Source organism: Glarea lozoyensis (genome assembly GCF_000409485.1).
Source record: "Glarea lozoyensis ATCC 20868 chromosome Unknown GLAREA21, whole genome shotgun sequence".
NCBI classification, from domain to species: domain Eukaryota; kingdom Fungi; phylum Ascomycota; class Leotiomycetes; order Helotiales; family Helotiaceae; genus Glarea; species Glarea lozoyensis.
This window is the reverse complement of record NW_007360996.1, coordinates 546,094-568,643: the sequence shown is the minus strand read 5'-3', so window position 1 is coordinate 568,643 and position 22,550 is coordinate 546,094. Positions and strand designations below refer to the sequence as shown.

Sequence of the window (22,550 nt, the reverse complement as noted above, 5' to 3'; positions counted from 1 at the left end):
CTTTAGTATATATTATAAATAATACTCTTATACTCTATTCTATTACTATAGACCTAAAACTAGACGACTAGCTAGCTCTTAAGTAGCTTAGTATCTAATTTAATTATAAACTTATATTTAAGTAATATATAGTTTTCTTATAGATTAATTAGTTTAGCTTTAAAGCTTACTAATAACTAAAGTTATTATTTATATAAAAGAATAGCTCTTTTCTTTAGTTTTAAAGTTCTTTAAGTAAAGTATATACTTTATTATATATTATTAAGTTATATAGTCTTTATTATATAAAATTCTAATTTAATCTTTATTTTATAATATAAATATCTAACTAGCTCTAACTAGTATATTTACTTTAAAGTTAATAGTAACTACTCTATAGAGTATAGATTAAAAGTAAAAGTAAAGTTAATTTAAAGATAATATCTTAAAGATATATTTTATATTATTAAATATAAAGAAATACTAATATATTCTAGTTAAAAATAATACTAAAAAATAATAAAAGTCTATATAAGTAGAATTATATAAAATATTACTAGCTACTTATTAAATATAATAAATATTAATATATTATTAGTATAAAGAGAGAGATAATATAAGAGATTAACTTTTAAAGTATAGTACTAGCTATATTAGTTTTTACTAGATTTTACTAAAAACTTCTCTTTTCTTTTTTATTAAACTTATTAAATACTATACTAATCTTTTAAATATATATTACTCTCTAATAATATTATACTTTAATCTCTTCTAGTACTTAATATAATTTTTTACTTATTTAAACTAAAATACTTATTACTTTTTACTATAGATAAGATTATATATAATAGAAGAAAATTACTATAGTAACTATAATTATATTCTTTACTATTAATTAGATAGTACTTCTCGATCTATAAATTATTAGTATCGATTCTTACGTTAAGTAGTAAGCTTTAAGATCTAACATTATAGCGCTATACGTAAGAATATAACTAGCTCGCTAATCTCGCTAGAATAAGGATCTTGTCACTTCCGCCCCTGGTTTTTGACATTGCGAGCAACGAGAATGCTTGAATTCTCGGTTCCAGCCTCCATGGCGGCGACCTCTGAAGGCTCAATACCTGATTCGTTATCTCCGGGTGTGTTATGATGCTTTTAGCGCTGCGTAGTATATTTTGAATGGAGGTACAGTCTCAGCGTCACAGAGTACATTACATTTGAAGACTCTCATTATTCCATCATTAGCTTGATCTTGCTCGCTGGAATCTATTGGACCTGCAAGTACTAATCTTTCCGGTTAAAGGTTCTTATGTGCTGAGACGTTTGAGCAAATGATCAGCAAAGTCCGTGACTTTTGGAATCGGAGCCGGGATACCAAATCCGCGATGTCGCATTTTCAAGTCTCAATTCTTCCGGAGACGTTCTATTCTCTTTTAGCTATTGATTTTTACATGGAACATACAGGCATTTGACCACTTAGTATTTCACCTATCAACAAGTGAGTATAGTCAATCATCTAAGCAATCAAGCGTCGATGACCTGGAAACCTGAGTGGAGCACTGTTCTCACATAATTTCTCCAGTTAATAAGCAATAATACGCACAGCCCACATGCTGTCAAAACCTTACAGCGGGGACATATGCCTGGAGTTTGTCGTACATACATGGTTTATGCCGGTATTCTGGAGAGCACAGCCTTTCTCCCTAACCTTTCTTCGAGGTTTCCCTCTATCATTGGAGCAACGAAGCATCGGAAGCGAGTAAGCAGAGAGATAAATTGTGAACTCCAAAATACAAGTGGTCAAGGCTTCCGAGCTGCGAACATGTGGCTAATGAGGAGCTTATACTTCGTAACTTCCCAAGGCAGAATTGATATGGAGAATGACTTGGATACATTAAAATCTCGTACCGGAGGTTCTGTTTTTGGATAAACAACTCATTTAGCCTGGTGTTTACGCCGTAGAAATAACAAGCAAGGAGTACATATATGAGAGGAACTAACAGTATTACCTCTTTCATCGTCGATTCTATTCATCATCTACTTCAATACCATCAACTCACCTACCAGCATCCATCCGACGCAGTGACTACCCTCATTCACCCAAAGGAGTTATTTATTCAAATTCACAATGTGGTCTTTAACATCTCCGTTGAGCCTCTTGGTATTTGGTTCCATTGTGAACGCCACTACGGTCAACCGACTCCGCGCAAGAGCCAGCATACCATCCCAGCAATCATTTGACTCTGAGTCGACGATGTTCCGATCGCAAGGACAGTGTCGAGTCTATACGGCAAATCCCACTAAAGGAAAAGCTAGCACCATGGACCTTTGTTCGAATGTTTGCGGCGGCGACTTGTATGCGAGAGCAGCAAAGTCATCACTAGACTGTGTTTCCGTGTCTTGTATGGGACGGGGAGGCCTACCATCAGACAACCCAAGTGTCCCCGATCCACAAAACGATCTGTTTGTTATGGGATACTGCAAGTGTTCATTTCCCGTCATCGAATTTATGGCGAGTGAGTTCGCTGGAGTCGTGCTTCCGAAAATTGCTACAGTGGCATGCGCGACATTTCAAACCGCTATTGAAGGGGTCCTTAAGGAAGCACTGGAGATCGGAGCAAATTTCATCCCAGTCATTGGACCGGAAGCGTCCGTCGGTCTCAGGCTCGCAATTCAAAGCGCTAAAACACTCACCAAGTACGGAGGAGATGCTATCGATTTTGTGAACTATGTTAGCACACCGTGTGGGTTGGGTGGTCAGGACGTTGTGAACGACATCAACAACGCTTTCGACTTTTTGGCTAAGGTAAAGGATGCTGCTGGTGTTGCGGAGGCTCTAGCTTGTCCACCAAAGAAGAGCTGTGGAAAGAAGCCTAAAATGGCTTGAGCACTTTCGGAATCGAGTTTGGGCAACCAGCTCGTGGGGAGTCAATCAACCCATAAGTCGAATGGATACACACGAGTCAGATAGCAACAGAATTGGGCGAGCAGCGTTAATGAGCAAGATCAGCATCTGACAAAGGATCAACATCTGAGAGTCAGCTCTTGGGAAACCCAAAAAAAAAGAAAAGTTACCAAAAACAATATTAATGTTTTTGCAGTGGGCGCCGGGGAGGCACGTGAGGATGGGATCTGAGAAGATGAAGAAGTGAATGGAGCTTTATTTTGTTATTTTAGTAATTGGGGAATTCAATACGTTGTCATGAAGATACGCATGTGCTGGACTGCCTAGATGGTTTAAGCTTTTTTACTGTTATTTTATCTTCTATCTTGTCACTAAATGCGAATTTTAGACATTCTATATATTCTACTTTCTGGGAAGTATGAATGATTATTTTGTTCATTTTTCTGAGGATACTATGACACTTTGAATACTTAGTAAGAATGGCTGAAAGTGGTCAGAATATAATTACCAATCCATGACCCTAGTTACAAGCTTCATATCCTCCCACTCACCTGTATGATCAAACAGGTAGTATTATCCCTGGCTTTCGAGGGAAATATGATGTATCAACTCCGTCAACGCTTTTTTGCAGAAACATCGACGAGTCCTACACAAACAGTCATTTAGAAAGCCAGAAGATGCCAATAATATAGAGGGTTTAGCATTTCGGCGGAGACATGGGAGAAGGATGCTCGGCCAGTAACACGGAAAACTTCGTCATAGTTATAGACGCGCCGTAGAATATCGATGTTAATGAGATAAACTAGGTTAGGATTGCTGTCAGTCTTAAGCAGAATCTTGTAAAGGAGCGGAGAACGGAGGGCACTTACGGAAATCCAGGTCTTACTACGAGTATACTCCGATTATTGGCGCGCCTAATACTCCACCGCACTTCCCCGCATGCCGGGGCTGGCGGGGATAGGTAGCGGGTATGGCATATCATACCCAGCCGGCAGTCGAAGATTTCCCAAGAAGATCCCCCGCAAACATTGGCGATGTCTCTGTATATCGGCCTAGCACACGAGTGATGATCTCTTTCTGGAACGGATTGAAGCTTAAATGAGACTGTTGAGCCGATTGATATGGTTTCCATGGATTTATTGGTGGGTTATTTTTGTGCGAGGAAAATGACGACCACAGGATAATCAGAAGAGGAACAAGAAAGATGTTGGAATGGCGAGCAAGTATAAAGAGTCTTGCAGAAGCGTTATAATTGTTTGAGGATTCTTAGTTGCTCTTCTTTAGTCAGCTTTTATTTCATGGCCGGAGTGTAAAAGATATTCAATCATGCGTTCCCCAATCTCTGCTGCAGTCATTGCCTTTCTCAGCTGTGCGGATGTCAGTTCTGGTTATGTCCCAACATACCGTGACGCTCTTGCACAACAGCAACAGCGCCGTCAATCTGTAACAAAGCCGCTCCAGGGTTACGCCTTTCTCTATTTTACCGGCAATACTGTTGCTGGCGAAAACATCTACCTCGCTGCTAGCAAGGGGAACGATGCGCTTCAATGGAGTGAACTCAATTCCGGGAAACCGATCCTTAAGTCTTCATTCGGCACCAAAGGTCTTCGCGATCCCTTCATACTCCGTTCGCAGGACGGAAAGAAATTCTATCTTTTGGCAACTGACCTTTCAATCGGCTCAGGCACACAGTGGGGCGATTCAATCAAGAACGGAAGTCGTTATCTTGAAATCTGGGAATCAACCGATTTAATCACCTGGTCTGCGCAAAGACATACTTTGGTTTCACCGGCAGCTGCAGGGAATACTTGGGCTCCTGAAGCCTACTGGGATGCAGCTCTCAATACCTATGTCGTTTTCTGGGCAAGCGACTTGTACGCAAAAACCGACACTAACCATTCAGGAAGTTCGTATCAGAGGAGGTTGATCTCCAAAACGAGCGACTTTGTTACATTTAGCGAACCCGAAATATGGCAGGATGCAGGTACGGCTCGGATTGATTCGACTGTTCTTGAAGATAATGGGATGTATTACCGATTCACAAAAGACGAGGGAGCAGTGACTGGATGTGCCGATATTATCCAGGAGAGCTCATCTGTGCTGCAAGCTACATTGTCATCCTGGAAAACAATCGCGAGCTGTATTGGAAAGAACGCTGGAACCTCCGCCGTGGAAGGACCAACCAGTTTCAAGGCAAATGCGGGGGACGTCAATGGACAAAATTTCTACCTTTTTTTGGACGAGTATAACAGCCGCGGATACATCCCACTGGAAACAGCCAGCATCGCGAATCCGGAATGGAAGGTCTCGAACTCGTTTAGTCTCCCTGCTAGTCCTCGACATGGAACTGTGATTCCTGTCACTGCTGCGGAGCTTGCAGCCATTAGAGCCCATTATGGGGTTGTATCAGCAGTTACCGAGCGAACAGCTCTTTCTAAACGTTCAAGTCCAGTCCTCACAGGTCTATATGCAGATCCCAACATTGCCGTGTTCGGCAAAACTTACTACATATATGCAACAACTGATGGCTATCCCGGCTGGGGCGGAAACGTCTTCTACGTGTGGTCCTCGACCGATCTCGTATCCTGGACACGCTCTACTGAACCGTTCTTGACTTTGAATGGGACATCAGGGAACGTACCTTGGGCGATAGGAAATGCATGGGCACCTACTATCACCGAGAAGGATGGAAGGTACTATTTCTACTTTTCCGGCCACAATCCTACATACGATCGCAAGACAATCGGTCTCACATTTTCTTCCTCGCCAAGTGGTCCTTTTATTGCGGAGCCAGAAGCTATGATCATTAATGGTGGCAACGAGACCTTGAAATCTGGCCAGGCTATTGATCCATGCGCGTTCTTGGATCCAGTCAGCGGGAAGCATTTCTTTCTCTGGGGCAACGGAGCCGCGTTGATGGGAGAGATGGCGGAGGATTTAAAAAGCTTAAAAGGGAGTACTGTGCGCGATATTACCTCTAACCTGACGGACTTTCGTGAGGGTTTATTTGTCGTATACCGAAAGGGTCTCTATCATCTCACTTACAGCATCGATGATACTGGATCCGTCAATTATCGAGTTGGATATGCGACTTCGAAATCAGTTTGGGGGCCATGGACAAATAGAGGTGTGGTGTTGCAGAAGCGAGAGGACTTGGGGATTGAGGCGACGGGACATAATAGTATGATACGGGTGCCGGGTACTGATAATTGGTATATGGCGTATCATCGTTTTAGAATTCCCGATGGCAATGGAACGAATAGAGAGACGACAATTGATAAGGTGGAGTGGGATGCGGAGACCGGGCTTATGTTAGAGGTTGTACCAACGTTGGACAGTGTACAGGCAGAGACCATTGTTGTGTAGTTTACACAAACAACTTTTTGAAACATTGAAAAATATGACCCTTCCCCTAGCATTATAGCCAACTTTGCGGCTAGCAGGACTCTCAGATGAACCATACTCAGGATCGTTAACAACCGTAATATCAACTGGGCTGCCATGATAATAATGACTATTCAAGTAAGAATCTCGTCCCGGGTTCCAGGTTCTTAGCTATCGTAATTATCAGTCAATGATGTATAAAATGTTGGGATATGGTAGCAGAAGTGTTATTTGATCAGTGCATATTATGGGTTGGATTCATGTATATTCTCGTCAGATCATCGATAACATGCTCGTTTTGGATTAATACTTATGAGTGCGAACTATGTGTAAATCGCTACACAAGTTATCTCAACCTGTCTATTTCTCGAATTTCCATCAAGTTAAAGCGGATTAATTATTTGAACTAGGATTGTTTCTATGGTGCTCGTGAGTAATGATGGTCTGTATCATTTTGGCCCTCCTTATTCTGCCGCGATTGAAATAACCCATTGCGTTCCCGAGCGGATTTTGCATTAACCTTGCTTTGGCACTGTCTGCGGTCTTCGTTAACAGTCAGATCTTAACTACTGCCACCGTTACTTTCCAACGTCATCTTCTAGATTACGGCACGTGAATAAAAAACATAGAGGTGTATTTAATTAGTAAAGTCTTATAATCGTATGTTTCTAAACGGATCGTAAACTGACCTATGCGTCAAGTGCGTGACTGTCTCTTCCAAAGGAGGTACAGCCGGCTCGCTTAATTATCACAATAAACCTAACACGTAATCGAAAAATGTGTAGCATAAGCAACACAAGTATAGATACTACTCAATCCTGATTCACTCGTGGAGACTACCTCGTAGGTTCGCTTCCCTCCAATATAGAGATATCCCAATTTCAAGTATTTTAGACGTTTTTCTGATGGTGACCGATCTGTCGCCCAAGATTTCTTAACTCTACTATCTGTAAGACATCAAGAACATAACCAATTTTATATTGACTGTGTATGTTCCTTTCTTTGTCACATTTTTGTTGACATTGCTAGACATATTGGGAATTACAAATCCTTTTCCCCATCAGCCCTTCTCCGAAGCTTCTCGAGGTGATGATCTCAGCGTAACCTGAATTCTACCAACATGGGAAGGAGCTCTAGCAAACCATGATTGCGGCTCCGACATCAGAGTTCTGTAAGCGATGGAATGCGTTGTAATAGTGGCCCATACACTCAACTCGGTTAGAAGTTTTCCTCATGGGCATTAAGTCGTGACATCTTCGGAGCGGATAGATATTAAAACTTCGAGCCTGAGAACCCATGGTACATCTTAAGTCCGGTAAAACAAGCTGAATTGCCGATTTTGATTCATATGAATGATGGGAGATCAGCCCGTTGCTGTACACCCAAGAGTTCTGGGCTTGGGGAGATGCGCAGTTGGATGTCATTGCGCAGAACCCTGATACGATGGTTTGGAGCAGTTAAGGAGGAGAGCTCGTATCTACATAGCTTTGGAAAGAATAATTTGTAAGTTGGGGTTCCATTTGTATCATAATAAAGGGTTTATATCACCCTGTTAATTCTGTACGGGATCATCAAACTCACCCAGGGCATCAGCACAAATTTCACACGAAAAAGTCTCGGTTGATGGTTGACTCTTCTAACCTAAGTCTCGAGAGATAAAAGTCACTCCACGATCTCTAATTAACTCGTCATTTGAAGGCGTTCCAAATAATTTTGGATTATAATTCTAGACACCTTCTCGACCCAACAATGTCTACCGAAACTACAAGACACGCAACATCCAATCCGCCCCTAAAGTCCTTGCTAAATGGTCTCGCGAGAACTTGCCTCTTTTTATTAGTGTTTCTTTAGACCCCGAAAAAAACAATGCCAATAGCAACATAGACACAGTTTCAAATCCTCTGCAATAGCTGAATGGAAAATGTGGCTTCGTGATATCGGAATATATGGGTGGAGCGTATTTTGGTACGGATCGTGTACCAGAATTTGCTGCTATCGAGGATTTCAACCGGGAAATGGGAACGGGGTCTCAGAATTGGGATGCTGTTAAACCCCAATTGATGTAACACCTGGAGAGGCATCCCCCGAGGAGTGGCAGCTATGGAGGGTTCTGTCGATTATGCACGCTACAAGTGATAAATGTGTTGCATTGCGGAGGCAGAAATACATACCTTTGTGGTTTTGGCGTCAGCTTGTTAAATTCTGCCAAAACCATGTAGATGGTGTTTTAGTGAGTTTGATATATGTGTAGAGCCCCACGGCAAGACGATCGCAGTTTTGGTGATAGTCTCGACACTCATGCCGCTGCCAACGCAGCCGGTGATTTCACGAACTATGGATGGAAACTTCTGGATGTTGGCCAAATAGACAACGCAGCCAGGGGACAGGGTAAAAACCAGTACGCTAGCTTCGAGCTCAATCCCCAAACATTCTACGAGACAATTAGCTACGGTACCTTGCTCACGATGCTCAGATATTGCATGAAAGTCATCTGTTCCAATTCATGGGAAGATTCAACAGTCAAATATCAATATGCTTTGTTCGGCTCAACCAATTTTGGAGATAATTTCGGAAACGCATTGAGCCGATTTATGAAGGATTATGGAAATGTAAAGCGGTATACCCAACCTCTTGTGCTCTACGCTGGAACCCTGGAAAGAAGATATATGATTTCTTTGGTATACTTACAAAATCTGCTTCTACTAGCAAGGATGCTCACCTTGAACCAGCTTGTTCAGTAGGGCATGTAATCAGAAAGAGTATCTTTTCTCATGTCACAAGAAGTATTTACCCACCTGGCGTCAATGGCGAAGAGAGACTTGGCTTTTGGACTTCTTTGGAAGTCAAAGATGAAGTAGGGCCAGCTGGCGGAGAAGCTGCTTTCCAAGCGAGTGCCGATGGCCAAAACTTGTTTGGACCTGATTTACTTCTGAATAAGAATTATTGAGCTGGAAAAGATGAGTATTAATGATTTTTGAAATGACTCGGTGGGCTGGTAAGGAAGTAACTGTAAACATTGAACATTGACATCCCAGGGAACAGATTCAAATGGATGTACAGTCTTAGGAGCACCTACTATTTATATAACGCCAAGTGGAACTGATCTTGCTAGAGGTAAGCAAGTTGCCGTCAGTTCTTCGGATTCTGAAGGTGATAGTCGCTGGCACCCAAGCTATCTCACCGACGGAAATGTAGACAGCGGACTTGATGTTCGTTTCGGGTGGTCCTCTGTGCTTCACCTCCTACCCACTGGCACAGAATGGGCGCAAGTCAACTTTGGCGCTAGCCAAAGCATTGGGAAGGTTGTTTCGTTCTCGCGTAGCGGTTTTTTGGAGCAGAGAGGCTCTGGATTTCCTGCTGATCATAACATTCAGGGTTCAGTTGATGAATCGTATTGAACAGATCTGGCAGTCTTGAGTGATTACCCAGATGCGACTTTGGACAAGGGACAGATCTTCGTCTTCGTTGCTGTAAATGCATGGTATGTCAGAATCATTGCAACGAAAGTTGAGGGCTCGGAAGTGAAGAAGGATATAGATTCCAATTTACAGATGTCCAGAGTATTTCTTGACTGAAATTATCACCGTATATTCTTAGCATTATGAGTCGTAGCCAATTAGGCCTAGAAACAAATATCATATCTATGAACCACTACCAGCGTTTGGTATCTCGATGTCAGGGTGTTTGTACTTGAAATTACTTAGTTTGATAGCCTCGTAATATTCTTCCGGTCAGTCGTGTGGGTTGTTATGGAGATTGCACACCAACATCACTCTTCTTCTTCAAAAGTTGCCAAACACGGGGGTGGTCTAAGAAAATGAGCCTGCTGCAGGTATGGAAAGCCTTCTGCCTAGGTAGATCCTGAATGATGCTGGATTTTCATGCAACGACTAAAAGAGAATTCAGCTTACAACCAGACTCACGAACTGACAAGATTGCATGCAAAATGATGCATGCTTGTTCATGGATGTGGTAGAGCGTGAGTCAAGAAGGTCAGGGCTTCTGTCAGCGTTCACTGGGCTGCTAGCGCAGCTCAACCAGAGTTTATGGCCCCTGGTGCAAAAAATGAAACCGTGATTTCCAACGTAAAATGGAAAGTTGGAGTAAAGCTTGTTAGCCTCGGTACCTAGAATGGGGTAAGTGCTTAGGTAGGTAACAAGGTCTGCACCCTTAGAGTAATCCTAATCTTTACAACTCCTAAGTAAGAGCATGACAACATTGAAATGGTTCGCGCCAATCTACTCCCTGATGTAATTCAAACCCAAAATTCCAGAGATGCTTTGCTGTATCGTCAAAACCATATCCTTTCGAACTCGTTGACCCAATATGTTGCAACAAAGCGGGCACTTGCGCCCAACGAATCCAACCTTTCTCATTAGCGATGTCTTCCACCATCATGTCCACCAACCAATCTGTCTCTAGGTTGGTGCTTTCAAGGAGAGGCTGAACAATCTCACGAGGATAAATGTATCCTTGTGAGCAGCAACCGAATTTGTTCATCTCATGCACTCCCGGTTTAAGCGGCCATATGGAGTTGTACCCAGCAGCAAAAACCAGCCCAATGAGGGCAGGAACGCAGATTGCAAAAATCACCAACACAGCCGTACCAGATAGATAAACTTGCAACCATCTTGATCTGCTTCTTAGAACAAGAGTGCAGTTCATGATGGCAAGCCAGATTGTGAGAGACCAGAACAGATATCTCGGCCAGCTCTCACTATTCCATCCGAAGAGATCTTCTGTGTAGAATAACCTGAGATATACCCAATTCTGTCCCTCCCGGCGCTCCATGGCCACTCGGACGTCACGCAATGCTTCCATCGCACGCGATACCAACCCCTCACCGCGAGAGTGTCATCTTCTATCATGGCAATGTAAGGAGCGCCAGTCGCGTAGCAATCCTGAAGCAAGTAGTTGTAGTCAAATATCGTTTTATTCCGGTACCAACCATTCGTTTCCCATTCCTGCACACGCTCAATATCCGATTTGCTGTATTCGACGATTTTATTCGGAAGCGTCTCTACCCACTTCTCGCCGAAAACAGGATGCTTGGCAGGGTCGGTATGGGCGAGAAAGAGATTCATGTATATAGCCCCTCGCTCTTGTTGGCTGAGGCCCTCAAGAAGTGAGCCTATGGTTCGGCGTACATATTGATCACCTCGACGCGCGACCGTGGCAACCCCAATACACAACACCGGTGTCTGCACTGCATGTTCGATTGCGCTGGGTCGGGAGTCTTGGGACAGAATGAATGAGTCGGCTTCCTTGATTCTCTCTTGAGAGTATATGTGTTTGTATGCCCGGGTAGGGTCGAAGAATCTGGAAGTTGGATCACGATAATTCGCCATACAACAGTATTGAATCAAGACGAGGTACAAGATTGAGAATGCGGCTAATATGAGCAAAGGAGCTCGAAACATGATAGGAAAAGGCTGATTCTTCTTGTTGCTATTCAGCTTACGAACACCACCGCATGTCGAGCAGCGAAACAGTTATCTGAAAATGGTCGTGTCGATGGCGGCTAACTTTGAATGTCTGCAAGGTACTATAAGTTATGGTGAAATGTAGTCACGCTGTAGCGTAGTTGGTCGTTTTAGGGTCAGATTGGTTGCAGGTTTTTGTGGTGGGTTGGACATTATAATGAGGTGGTATTGGGCCACGTGATTACCGAATTGGGACAACCTACCTACCTAGGTAGGCAGCTTTGATGCTTGCCACTTGCCTATAGCTTAAGAAGACCCCCAAAAAACAGGCATTAAATTACGCAAGATTTATAATGGCTAGGGTTATCTAAAATCCTGTATTTTCCTTCTTCTTTTGTGATCATCTAATCTTCAATTCCTGATACATATTCTATGTACTTGAATGAGTTGAAATGCCGTTCAAATTCTTTTTTTTTTTGGTTCGGAAGAGTGGTTGAACGCCGTCGTTATTGGCAAAATAATTTCCTTTTGATGGAAATTCCACACAATACACTATTCTCCTTGGGATAGCATCCACCAGATTACTTATGATCTAAACCATAGTGCAACTACTACTCAGAGTAGCTGCGAAGACTATCAATGATAAAGATTCCTACGTCTTCTTTTTTGACCTCCAATTGCCCCAGGAGCGTCAGGAATGTGAGGAGGAAGAGCGTTCGAGCAATCGATCAAATCGTTGATCTTGTTCACACCTAACAACCCAAGCCGAGTATAAGCAAGTGCATACGCCTAGTAGTGTTAGTATATCTGCTCGGCATTCCCATATGCAAAGAGCTCACCTCATTCCATTTGCTCTGCTCACCAACAAATCCTTCCCATGCGACTGCTACATGCTCAGTCTTTGAAAGAAGCAAGTCCGAAGGAAAACGGAACACGCCGTCAGTTGCGTTGGATTGGAGAGTTTCATTGTAGAAATTGGTATCCCATATTCCTGGTGTGCTGTCGATTGGCTTCGTGGCTTGACCTTCATCGACATGGAACTGTTTGGCGCTGGTGTGAGCTCCGAGTAGGGCTGCTAGGTCAGCAGCATTGATTGTTTTGTCCATGAACAAATTAATCAGATTTTGAGAACTATCATGAACATCTGGTACGAGCCCAGGAGGACTTGGCTCTGTGGCATCGACCCGCCCAGCAAAGAAAGCAATTCGTGGGCCCTGGGGGCAAGACACGGTTGCGTGATGAGCTGCAAACTGGATCAGATCGGCGGCACTAACTCCAGGGTGCTTGGCTCGGACAGCGAGAATCTTAGTGACAAAACCCTGCAGGCCATTGTTCTCCGGTCTCTCATCTTCGCGAAATAGGATGAATGATCCATCAGCGCCTCCAGTATCTTTCCCATCAGCCGAGAGCTTCTTAGACCAAGAAGCTGCGTCATGGAAGCCAAGGCGGACGGCAGCTCGAGCATCGTCAGTACACTCTTGAGTCGCAGGATCGACGAAGAGTTGCGTTAAATCGTCCGCGATAGCATACCAAGGGCAACAGACGTCGGTAGCACACTCCGGCTGGGAAAGTTTGTTATTACTGATGGCGGAGCCTACATGTAACAGCCAGAATCGAAGCAGCTGGCCCGCCGATGTGAGATTCGATGTAGGCATGTTAACCAGATCTCCAATAAGGCCTGAAAATTTGTCAGTGGTGTAAAGGGAGGTTGGACAGTCATAAAACCTTGTTCTGCAGAAGGGTCATCATTCCCCACTTGAGCCGAAAGAACCGCAGGTATTATGGCGCAGAGAGCAACCAGTTTCTTGATATTTAGTTTGGTCATGCTTTTCCTGACCAAAAGTATGGCGATAGTGGAAGTGCCGAAAAATGCGTAGTAGAGATGAAGTGTTTTGAGGCTTGAACGTAACTGACATCGGAAAATACTCTCCTTCTTATATCACGCCAATCAGTCACAAATGGAACTGACCCGTCTTACAATTGACAATGCTCATCGAGGCCCGGCAACGTTTACCTTTCATTTACACAAAGCTTTTGCTTACACTCGTTTAAGCGGCATAGCTGCGTTACAAAACGTTACGCCGCGTCAAGACAGATAGTCTTCCACGCCCACGGTGGAAAAGAGATTTGAGCCCTTGCATAGAGGACTGAATGTATGAATTTCTTGCACATCGGACGACCGTCTCCTTTCCATCACCCATGGAAGCATGATCAGTCAATCAGTTTGTCATTCGGTGCCACGTAAGGTCACAGGGGACTGACCAACAACTTGTAGAAACCTCGAAGGCATTCCGTGAGCCGTCCTAAGGAAATTGCTGGTGCCTGAATCCTTTCTATGAAATTGCCTGCTGGATGGCTCAAGCTCCTTCTACAAACGACGTAACACAAAATTTCTGAGCAAACAGCAGTGACCAAGGAACGAACGTGATTCGCTGCAGTGACACATTCAGAAGTGCGGCTGAGGCGAACAACGTCCAGAAAAGCATGCAAAAAACATTTCCGAATCCATTGGTGCCCCTTGACATCGGGTTCCCGCATTAGGGTACCGCACACTCGGCTCGGTACCTAGAAACGTGATGCTGTGCCCCCCATTCGCAGTCACGGGGGAGGATGCTCTATGATTGCATACGGCGTGGGCAGGAACACGAAGGGTATGATGCATCAACAACGTCGTATCGAGACCTCCGGATGTTCCGCTTCGTATCGAATAAGGAAAGCGACTCTGTCAACGTGACAATGATAAAATACGAAGTGGTTTAGAACCATTCAATAGAAGTGTGTATTACCCACTATCATCATTCATAATATACCCTAACTGGTTGAGAAGCCCACTTTTGGTGTTTACCGAATATTCTCTGCAGTAGTATTCATAACATTCACTTGAGTAATAACACTGTAGGCTCATACAACATGTTGTTCGCCACTCTGAATGACAGTAACAAAGTGTAGATGAGCACGTAGTCAAGATGTTGAAGACTGCTACAGTACAGAGATCAGCAACCTGAAAATATATGAATCACTTACTAGCCACTTCGTTTAAAAACAATCAAATATTTAGGCAAGAAAATCGGCTTGAGGGAATTTCTATATATCTTCATGTAAGCTACTTTCCACTAGGTAAAGTAGCAGGCTTCGCAGTATTGCAAAGGCCGCTCGACCTATTTCGTAATGCAAAACGCACATTGACATCCTGGGAAGTTGTTTGGTCATGCTCAGACTACACCCCCGGAAAGGGTAACCAACCATGCAGTGACCTATTTTAAGCCCACTTCCTGGCGGTCAGTGTACAAAGTCGATTACCCTGAAGCGTAAAAGAACAGTACGAGGAGGGTTTAAAGGCTCGGCAACTTTGGGCGGCGACCCGTGTTGGTAGAGACAATGGCACACACCTGGCCTAGCTAGCTCCAGATCCATTCATAGCCCCCCCTAAAAGCTTCACAGAATGTCTGGAGCGGATGGTCGTAGGAAACCGCTCATAGTAAACAGTGAATGACTTCTGAAAAGTAAAGTCACTCACAAGGCATGTGGCTATTTATTTGTCCCCCATGTAAAGGCTAAGAAGTCTCAAAGCCCAGTCGTTATTTTGAAAGTCATTCGGACTCTGAGTCTGTGTCAAGTTCCATTGTGAGATGAACAGATTCATCATCGGACGACTCTGGTCCCCGTAAGTCCATTGCGATGTCTTCTTGCCCTTTCGCTTCCATTGAGGGCTCACTTATGACCCGCGCAAATGAACTATCTGCAACTGCTATTTGCGGAATGCTAATAGTCGGCACTGCTGTGGTAAAGACATCTGAAGCTGCCATTGTGTTCCGATAACTTGGTGCCTGAACTTGAGGAGCGAAGTCAACCCCTGAAGTCGAAGGGTGAGATGCTGGGCGCTCTTGTTCATGCTGGCCTTCCAGGGAGAAATCATTCTTCTCATCTACGATGATGTCTTCAGAATCGTAATAGGAGACTGCGTCGACTTGTATATCAGCGTCTAAATCCAAATGCTGGCGTCCCACAGAGGGTATCATTGGCATACGGGGCCGAAGTAACATCTCTACTTCAGCATCATTGCCGTATTGCCTCGTGAGATGGGGAAGAATACTTGCTAGAGCTTTCCCGTTTCTTCCTACAAAGGGGTTGAGTATGCTGGCAACCATAGCATCCTTGTGCCCTGATAGAATAGCAGTCCTCTCTATTAGAGATCGCATCGAGATGTCCAAATGCTGTTGTAGTAGATGCGATAAAAACAATGGTAGCAGTTGTGTGGCAGATACGCGTAGATCTGACTGGCCAAACTCAACTACGAGGCCACCGTTCTGCTGGGAAAATGTGTCGGCATTCTGGTTGCTTGACCCATTTACATAGGGCTTCTTTCCAAGAGTCTCGCCAGGTGTAAATGAGTTTCTTTCCGTTTCTTGCGGCAGGATATCCTTACAACATGCGCGGATTACATTTCCAAGTTTACCGACTTGTAACTTATTGAAACTGCGACCAGCACGAGAAAGAAGATCAGCGACAGCGGGGTAGAAGGCCGTCCGGAATTCCGGCGTGGTGCTTCCCAGTGGGAAAAGCCAGGCTAGCTGTTCGAGCAGAATCGGTGCGATAGTTACAAGGCTCTCTGGCATCCTTTCCGCAAGAGTGTTGACCAGCGCTAAAGTTGCAACATGTATCTGAGGCATGCCACTCCACAGCCCATCTCTCTCATCTCGGTCGACACCGGGATGGAGTCGGACCCCACCGAGACTGGCGGACGACTCTGAAGGGGCGGCAATGGAGAGCATTCTAGTAATCACATCCATGACACCACCGAGAGGGACGCAAACGGAGACCGACGCTTCGTACAACAGGTACGAATTCATTGTTTGTATCAGCCCGGTCAACCGGTCTGTTCCAGAAACAATACCAGTCCAGCCGGGAAAGTCATCCTCCGTTTGTCCACCGCCACCCAGCGCCATGTTCACATCTATCTGCGCAGGAACATATCCAGCTACTGACTCCCAATCCTCGATGATTGCTCGAAAGACATGATCAGCGGTGTTATGCGTTGCCTTGACAATGGCTCGAAATGCCTTGCCCCATTCTTCTCCACCGCCATTTTTAGCGGCTGTCTGATGTACAAGAACAGCGAGACGGCGAGCACTTTCCTGCAATGAGAGAGGCACAAGAAGACTTTCAGAGACGGTTGGTGCCAGGTAAGGCCGAGTAACATTTCGAATTTGAGTTGCAAATGGGCGATAAATAGTAGTATGATGCGGCAAGAGCGTGGAAAATGAGCGAAATATCGTTTCTGTTAACGAAGGCAACTTGCTACTGCTAATGAGAGTCAGACACGACGTTACGAAACCTGGCAAGGTTGGAGTCGTGATTTCCCGGATCAGAGTTGGATACTGATGGGTCATGGAATATATCTTAGTCAATGTTATAATACATAATTCTTTGGTCACGTCTGGATCAGGTTTCTACATAATGTCAGCCAAGCACCTGTTGCTTTTTGGTTTTGTTGTTGGTACTTACTGCTAAGGTAGACAACAACCCTCGAACCCAAGATTCCGCTCCGCGCAACACCTCCCAGCCACCAACCTCAATGACGCTCTTGATCAGCACGGCTGCTGCAAATCTTCCTTCGGGATTTCTCCCATTGATCAGGCTCGAAAGCTGCGTCTTCAGCTTGTGTACGAGCACTGAAGCGGCACTCGCATCGGCCTTCGGAGTGCTGAGAGGCAGCGTTGATAGTGGTTTCTGGCAGCGAAGAACATATCTTTGTAGATTTGGAACAATCCGAGGAAGATCAGTGGTCGGTGTTGCACTGAGCTGGAAGCATAAGAGGCGTAGCTCTGGCGGAAGCGACATTTTGCAGACGCGGACTCAGATATCGATGCCGAAAATAAAAATGCCTGGCTATTTCCGTGTGTGTATTGGAAGTAAGCCTTATTTTACAGAAAAAGCTGGTCAATTGGAAATACTACTTCCGTTGCCATTCCAGGTTGCTTTCGTGATGTTTTCCTGAGAAAAAAAGTATAAAATTGAGGGATGCGGCGGAATGGAACATTGTTTCCCCGGGCTGTCGCACAGCAGAACGTCAAGTCACCTTGCACATGTGCTGCGCTGCACAACAGGGAACCGAATACCTACCACCGTACTCAAAATACGATCTGCCCCTGTGCCAGGACCGCTCTCTCCTGTTATGATGCAAATATAAACCTTCTGTGATGCGATTTTCTCGTCACCTGCGCACCTGCTCTCTGCACCGCTCTTGAGGGTCTAGTCGACCGCCCGTAGCCCCGATAATGAGTGTGCGTTTCCATCCCCCGTGATCCTGGAGTCAACACACCCGTCCGCAATGTCTTGGACCACTGATGACTGACCTTCAACTTTACAGCGCGAACACACCAAAGCGGCTCACTACATACAGCAGCTGGACGAGGCTCGCTGTCATGGCAATTGGGATGTGGTGCCAGAGTTGCTGCGAAAGGTGAAGAAACACGCGCCCAATCGAACCTGTACGTGATGCGAGCTGAGCAATGAACGATGGCGGTGCGAGGGGGAAAGTGAGCAAAAGATGCGATGAATTCTCACTGATTGGGAGAAATAGGTTTGGCATTGACCGTTGAGTGCGAACTGGCGATCCAAGACGCATCTTCGACACGCCCAACTTCGTCCCATCCAGGTACCGCAGCCACCACAACAAACCCGATCTCTACGCCGACGCCATCGTCGCACCTTGCACGTTTTGCGCCCCTGCTGGCTGAAGCAATTGGGCGGGAAAGGAGTTATGTCGAGGATGGATTTCAAGCAGAAGTGTGTTTGGGATGGTTGCACTGGCAGCTTGGACATTCAGAGTTAGCAGTCTCAGCGTTGTCGAGCAGCATAGAAAAGGAATTCTCGCAACTCGACGGCACAGGAAAGGAATCGACGGGGTGGACTAGAGTATGCGCGCTAAAAGCGTCGTACATCAAGGGCACTGCCCAGGTTCGGACTGGTGCTGTCGCTGAAGCGCTGGAAACGTTCGAGTCCGCCCTGCCCATACTGTCTAGTGATTCGTCGCTCTCGTCCCAAGCACGAGAGCTACGATCATGGACGGAGCTCTTTCTGACAGGGTTCTGCATGCTGTCGAGCCATTTACTAAAGTCCAAAATAACATCGACTCTGGAAACGGGAGCGCTATCTGCGTTCCGCGCCTGGTCGAAGTTTTGGGACTCACAAGCATCTAGCCCCCAAGGTGGTCGAGCCATAGGGGCGGACGTTCCTAGAAGTCGAGTTTGGAAAGAATATTATGTGACCCTGTCAGATCTCTTGCAGCAAGAATTACCGTTTCCTACCACTTCACTCGCGACCGTGTACGTCGAAACATCAACTAGATTGCAGCAGCGAGCCGAGTTGAAGCGCGTGGAATCAAACTATGAGACGTTACTGCTTAACGAAGTCCAATTCCCACAAGCAGAGCAAGCGAGCGAAGAAGTTGAGGTTTTTGTGGAGATTGTCATGGAGAATTGGAGAGTCTTGTGTGGCAGCAACTGGAAAGAGCATGCTTTAGGAGAAGGGGGTTTCGAAGCCGTGAGCAGAGGCGTGCTTGACATTTTATACCGAGCTGCCACTAAAACTTTTCACTCTACTCCTATTCTTAGGCATCTTTTCGCGGTCCACTTGGCAATCGCAGAGTTCGATTTGGCTTTGAGGGCTTTTGATACTTATTTGGAAATTGTAAAGAAAGGCAAGGCAAGAGTAGAAAAAACAGGAGTGCCCGAGCACAACCTGGATTCCGACACTATTGTTTTGAAGACCATCTCGGAGTGTATCGAAGCGCTGTGCCGATATGGTACCCGTCAAGGCGCTGAGAAGGCGAGAGAGCTGGGCTCTTATCTTGAAGAATGGCTAGAAAGTCACCAATTGGCAGGACCCTCAAGCGGACAATCTGCTGCAAGTCAAAACTCGATGGTTAGTGCTACAAAAGTCAATCCAGAAACCATCTCCCTTACGTGGCGATCAATTGGCATTTGCCATGCTCAAAGTGCTCGCATCACTTACGACGCACCGTCAAGAGGAGAGATGCAGCTAAGAGCAATTCGATGCTTCAAGAGATCGCTTTCACCTGAATACCACTGCTCGAAAGATTTGGAAACTTTATTTGCACTAGGAACCGTGTTGGCGGAGCGAAGAGAGTTAACTGCTGCGACTGAAGTAATTAAGGCAGGCTTGCTTCCACAAGCAAATGCAATGACAAAATCTATGCATGGGCATGGTGCCCAGATAGGACAGTTCACAAGAGAGCGAAAGTTGATACCGTTATGGCACTTGATGGCGCTATTGCTTAGTGCCAAGCAGGAATTTCTCACTGCTGTGAAATCCTGTGAAGGCGCTTTCGAGCAATTTCAGGACCCTAAGTATCTTTTTGGCGAAAAAGACCCTGGATCGCCCTTTCGTAGTGAGCATTTGAACGAGAGGACTTTCTCACAGAGTTCTGGTCTTGTTGATGACATGGATGATTTTGAAAAAGAGTCGGTTCTTGAATTGAAAATGACACAATTAACCTTAATAGAGGTCTTAGAAGGACCTGAAATCGCTGTGAACGCAAGCGATGAACTTCTAAGTCTTTATTCTAGACTGTTCGGCGATGCCCAAAAAGAGCTCTCCACATCAGTGGCTCCAGGAACCGCAATGCCGCCCAAGAGCGCAGTGGGCACCACCCGCAGTATTCGAGGTAGCATATTTGGAAGAACTGGACGCTCGTTGAGGAAAGCAAACCCTACTGCTCTTACACTCGATGATGTAGACGAGAGCAATGACCATAGGCGCCCACAGACGACTCAAACTGTGGCAAGCACAATTGCTCCGACAATTCAGGTTACTAGCGATGCCGGGCCTGTTGGGCCCAGTGCTTCACAAAAAGAATCACACCGCCATGAAAGGCTTCAGAAGCGTAATGACAGTATGTCTAGGAAGAGAAGCACGAACACGCGGAATCGAAGCAGTAGTGCTGCCCGTGCGGGCCAGCTTAAAACCATAAACAGTCGTAGCAGGTCACCCCGACGTGCAGTCACGGCTCTGGATGGCGAGAGTAGCCGACTCCCTTTGAGAGAATCGTCTCAGAAAGTTTGGACCAACGAGACGGAACAAGGCGGGATTGGTATTGCTGTAGCTGCGGCGTCTCCCTCGACGGATTCTCACAAAATGCCATCCTCGAAGCCCCTGCCGCCCGACTCCCAACAGATGGAGCACAAAGAAAAGTCACTCAAGCCTGCACATAATAACCCCTCAATTGCCCAAGATTCTCGCTTACCTCGCGTCTCACGCTATTCGTCCTCGACGGGGCCTATCACTCGATTTCCTAAAGAACAGCAAAGGCGACGGAGGATCGCCATTTTGACAAATGTCTGGCTACTGATTGGTAGCTTTTATCGTAAGGCTGGTCTATTCGAGGACTCGAAGGCGGCACTTGGAGAAGCAGAAAAACTGGTCGAGAGCCTGCAGAGTGAGACGTTAAAAGATCTGGGTGCTCCGGTATCCGTGCAGCATGCTGGCTGGGGTGGTGGCAAAAGTGTTGGTGAACTCTGGGGTGATATTTTTTCAGAGGTAAGATATCAGCATCTTGTAGCTACGCAAACGAATGTATACTGACGTTCTCTTAGCGCGGATTTCTTGCTGTCTCGGAAAACTCACCACATAAGGCTCTCGAAAACTTCGAGTCTGCATTAACGAACTTTGCGGATCACCCCTCTGCAATTGTGGGCTTGTCTAACCTCCTTCTCGACATCTATACTGGGGACTTAACTTCACTCTCTGCAACACCTACGTTTATAAAACCTGGGAAACACCAGACTGTGTCTGCGTCAACCATAAACAGCCCTATTGCTTCATTAAATATACAAGAAACCTCGTTCAATGTCAACGAGCACCTTTCCCTGCCTCAAATGGCGTCTGCAGGGCCTCTGGGCTTACCCAATCCAAAATTGGTACCCCTTTCCGATGTTCTGCAACCTGCCCCAACAAAAATAAGTCCCTCCAGTCAAGCTGTCGTCTCAAAGGAGCCTTCGACTTTAGACTTAGATCGACTAGCAGCGAGAGATCGAGCGTATGGCCTGCTTACTGGACTGACCAAACTTGGCTCTGGATGGAACAACAGCGAAGCGTGGTTTGCGCTTGCCAGGGCCTACGAAGAGGGTGGACAGCCTGAGAAGGCTAGGGAGGTTTTATGGTGGTGCGTTGAGCTGGAAGATGCTAAGGCCGTGAGGTCATGGACGGTTGTAGGAAGTGGGGGATATGTGCTCTGAGGCCTTTATGTCTTAAAGGTGGAACGAACTGCTTCGCATCAGATTTCTCAAGCCCGAAAACCCATTGCACAACCGAATCTAATGCCTCTTTGTCTGACTACATGAATTAAGTGAGATGTATGAAGAGCTAGGTAAAGGATCGTGATAAAAAGATAATCGCATAATTGTACTGCAAGCCATTCGCCCTCCGCCTCCTCAACATCATCGTCCAACCATCTCTTCCTTTCGAAGTTCTAAAATCGACAAAGCACTTTCCCAGTTTATTCCTCTGCAGCCAGAGCTTCTCCTTCTGATCTACTGGCCTTTGGGTACTTTCCATACGAAGCGTACGTTGGTGGAGGAGGTGGGTAAGATCCATACGAGCCATATTTTCCCTGATTTGATAACCATGAGCATTATATTCTTACAGTTCAGAATTCTTGGGATCGTTCACTTACATAGTTTCCATAGTCAGTCGGCGCCGGCTCGGGAGCGGCCTCACGTGCTACAATTTCTGGTGCAGGTGCAGCTTCGGCCTCTGCTTCTCTTCCATATTTACCGTAACTTGCATATGGAGAATACGAAGTTGGAGGGGGAGGGGGAGGTGGTGGTGGTGGG

General features: G+C 45.5%; 7 protein-coding genes across 7 annotated transcripts; 4 read left to right on the top strand and 3 right to left on the bottom strand.

The window, feature by feature from the left end:
* Nucleotides 1-2,110: 2,110 nt before the first annotated feature.
* GLAREA_12956 (uncharacterized protein) lies at nt 2,111-2,869 on the top strand (the record flags this gene model as incomplete). The annotated part of the gene is made up of 1 exon (XM_008084719.1): nt 2,111-2,869. The coding sequence occupies one exon, from the start codon at nt 2,111-2,113 to the stop codon at nt 2,867-2,869; it is 759 nt and encodes a 252-aa protein (XP_008082910.1).
* A 1,344-nt stretch (nt 2,870-4,213) lies between these two features.
* GLAREA_12955 (Arabinanase/levansucrase/invertase) lies at nt 4,214-6,253 on the top strand (the record flags this gene model as incomplete). Its single annotated transcript, XM_008084718.1, has 1 exon — nt 4,214-6,253. One exon carries the CDS (start codon nt 4,214-4,216, stop codon nt 6,251-6,253), a length of 2,040 nt encoding a protein of 679 aa, XP_008082909.1.
* A 2,261-nt stretch (nt 6,254-8,514) lies between these two features.
* Nucleotides 8,515-9,669, top strand: GLAREA_12954 (uncharacterized protein; the record flags this gene model as incomplete). Its single annotated transcript, XM_008084717.1, has 3 exons — nt 8,515-8,888; nt 8,978-9,181; nt 9,384-9,669. 3 exons carry the CDS (start codon nt 8,515-8,517, stop codon nt 9,667-9,669), a joined length of 864 nt encoding a protein of 287 aa, XP_008082908.1.
* Nucleotides 9,670-10,932: 1,263 nt separating this feature from the next.
* Nucleotides 10,933-11,691, bottom strand: GLAREA_12953 (uncharacterized protein; the record flags this gene model as incomplete). Its single annotated transcript, XM_008084716.1, has 1 exon — nt 10,933-11,691. The coding sequence occupies one exon, from the start codon at nt 11,689-11,691 to the stop codon at nt 10,933-10,935; it is 759 nt and encodes a 252-aa protein (XP_008082907.1).
* Nucleotides 11,692-12,330: 639 nt separating this feature from the next.
* GLAREA_12952 (Heme-dependent peroxidase) lies at nt 12,331-13,519 on the bottom strand (the record flags this gene model as incomplete). The annotated part of the gene is made up of 3 exons (XM_008084715.1): nt 12,331-12,483; nt 12,534-13,372; nt 13,420-13,519. 3 exons carry the CDS (start codon nt 13,517-13,519, stop codon nt 12,331-12,333), a joined length of 1,092 nt encoding a protein of 363 aa, XP_008082906.1.
* A 1,765-nt stretch (nt 13,520-15,284) lies between these two features.
* On the bottom strand, nt 15,285-17,535 carry GLAREA_12951 (ARM repeat-containing protein; the record flags this gene model as incomplete). The annotated part of the gene is made up of 2 exons (XM_008084714.1): nt 15,285-17,144; nt 17,200-17,535. 2 exons carry the CDS (start codon nt 17,533-17,535, stop codon nt 15,285-15,287), a joined length of 2,196 nt encoding a protein of 731 aa, XP_008082905.1.
* Nucleotides 17,536-17,972: 437 nt separating this feature from the next.
* On the top strand, nt 17,973-21,953 carry GLAREA_12950 (TPR-like protein; the record flags this gene model as incomplete). Its single annotated transcript, XM_008084713.1, has 4 exons — nt 17,973-17,978; nt 18,065-18,185; nt 18,278-21,255; nt 21,312-21,953. 4 exons carry the CDS (start codon nt 17,973-17,975, stop codon nt 21,951-21,953), a joined length of 3,747 nt encoding a protein of 1,248 aa, XP_008082904.1.
* Between the last annotated feature and the right edge of the window lie 597 nt (nt 21,954-22,550).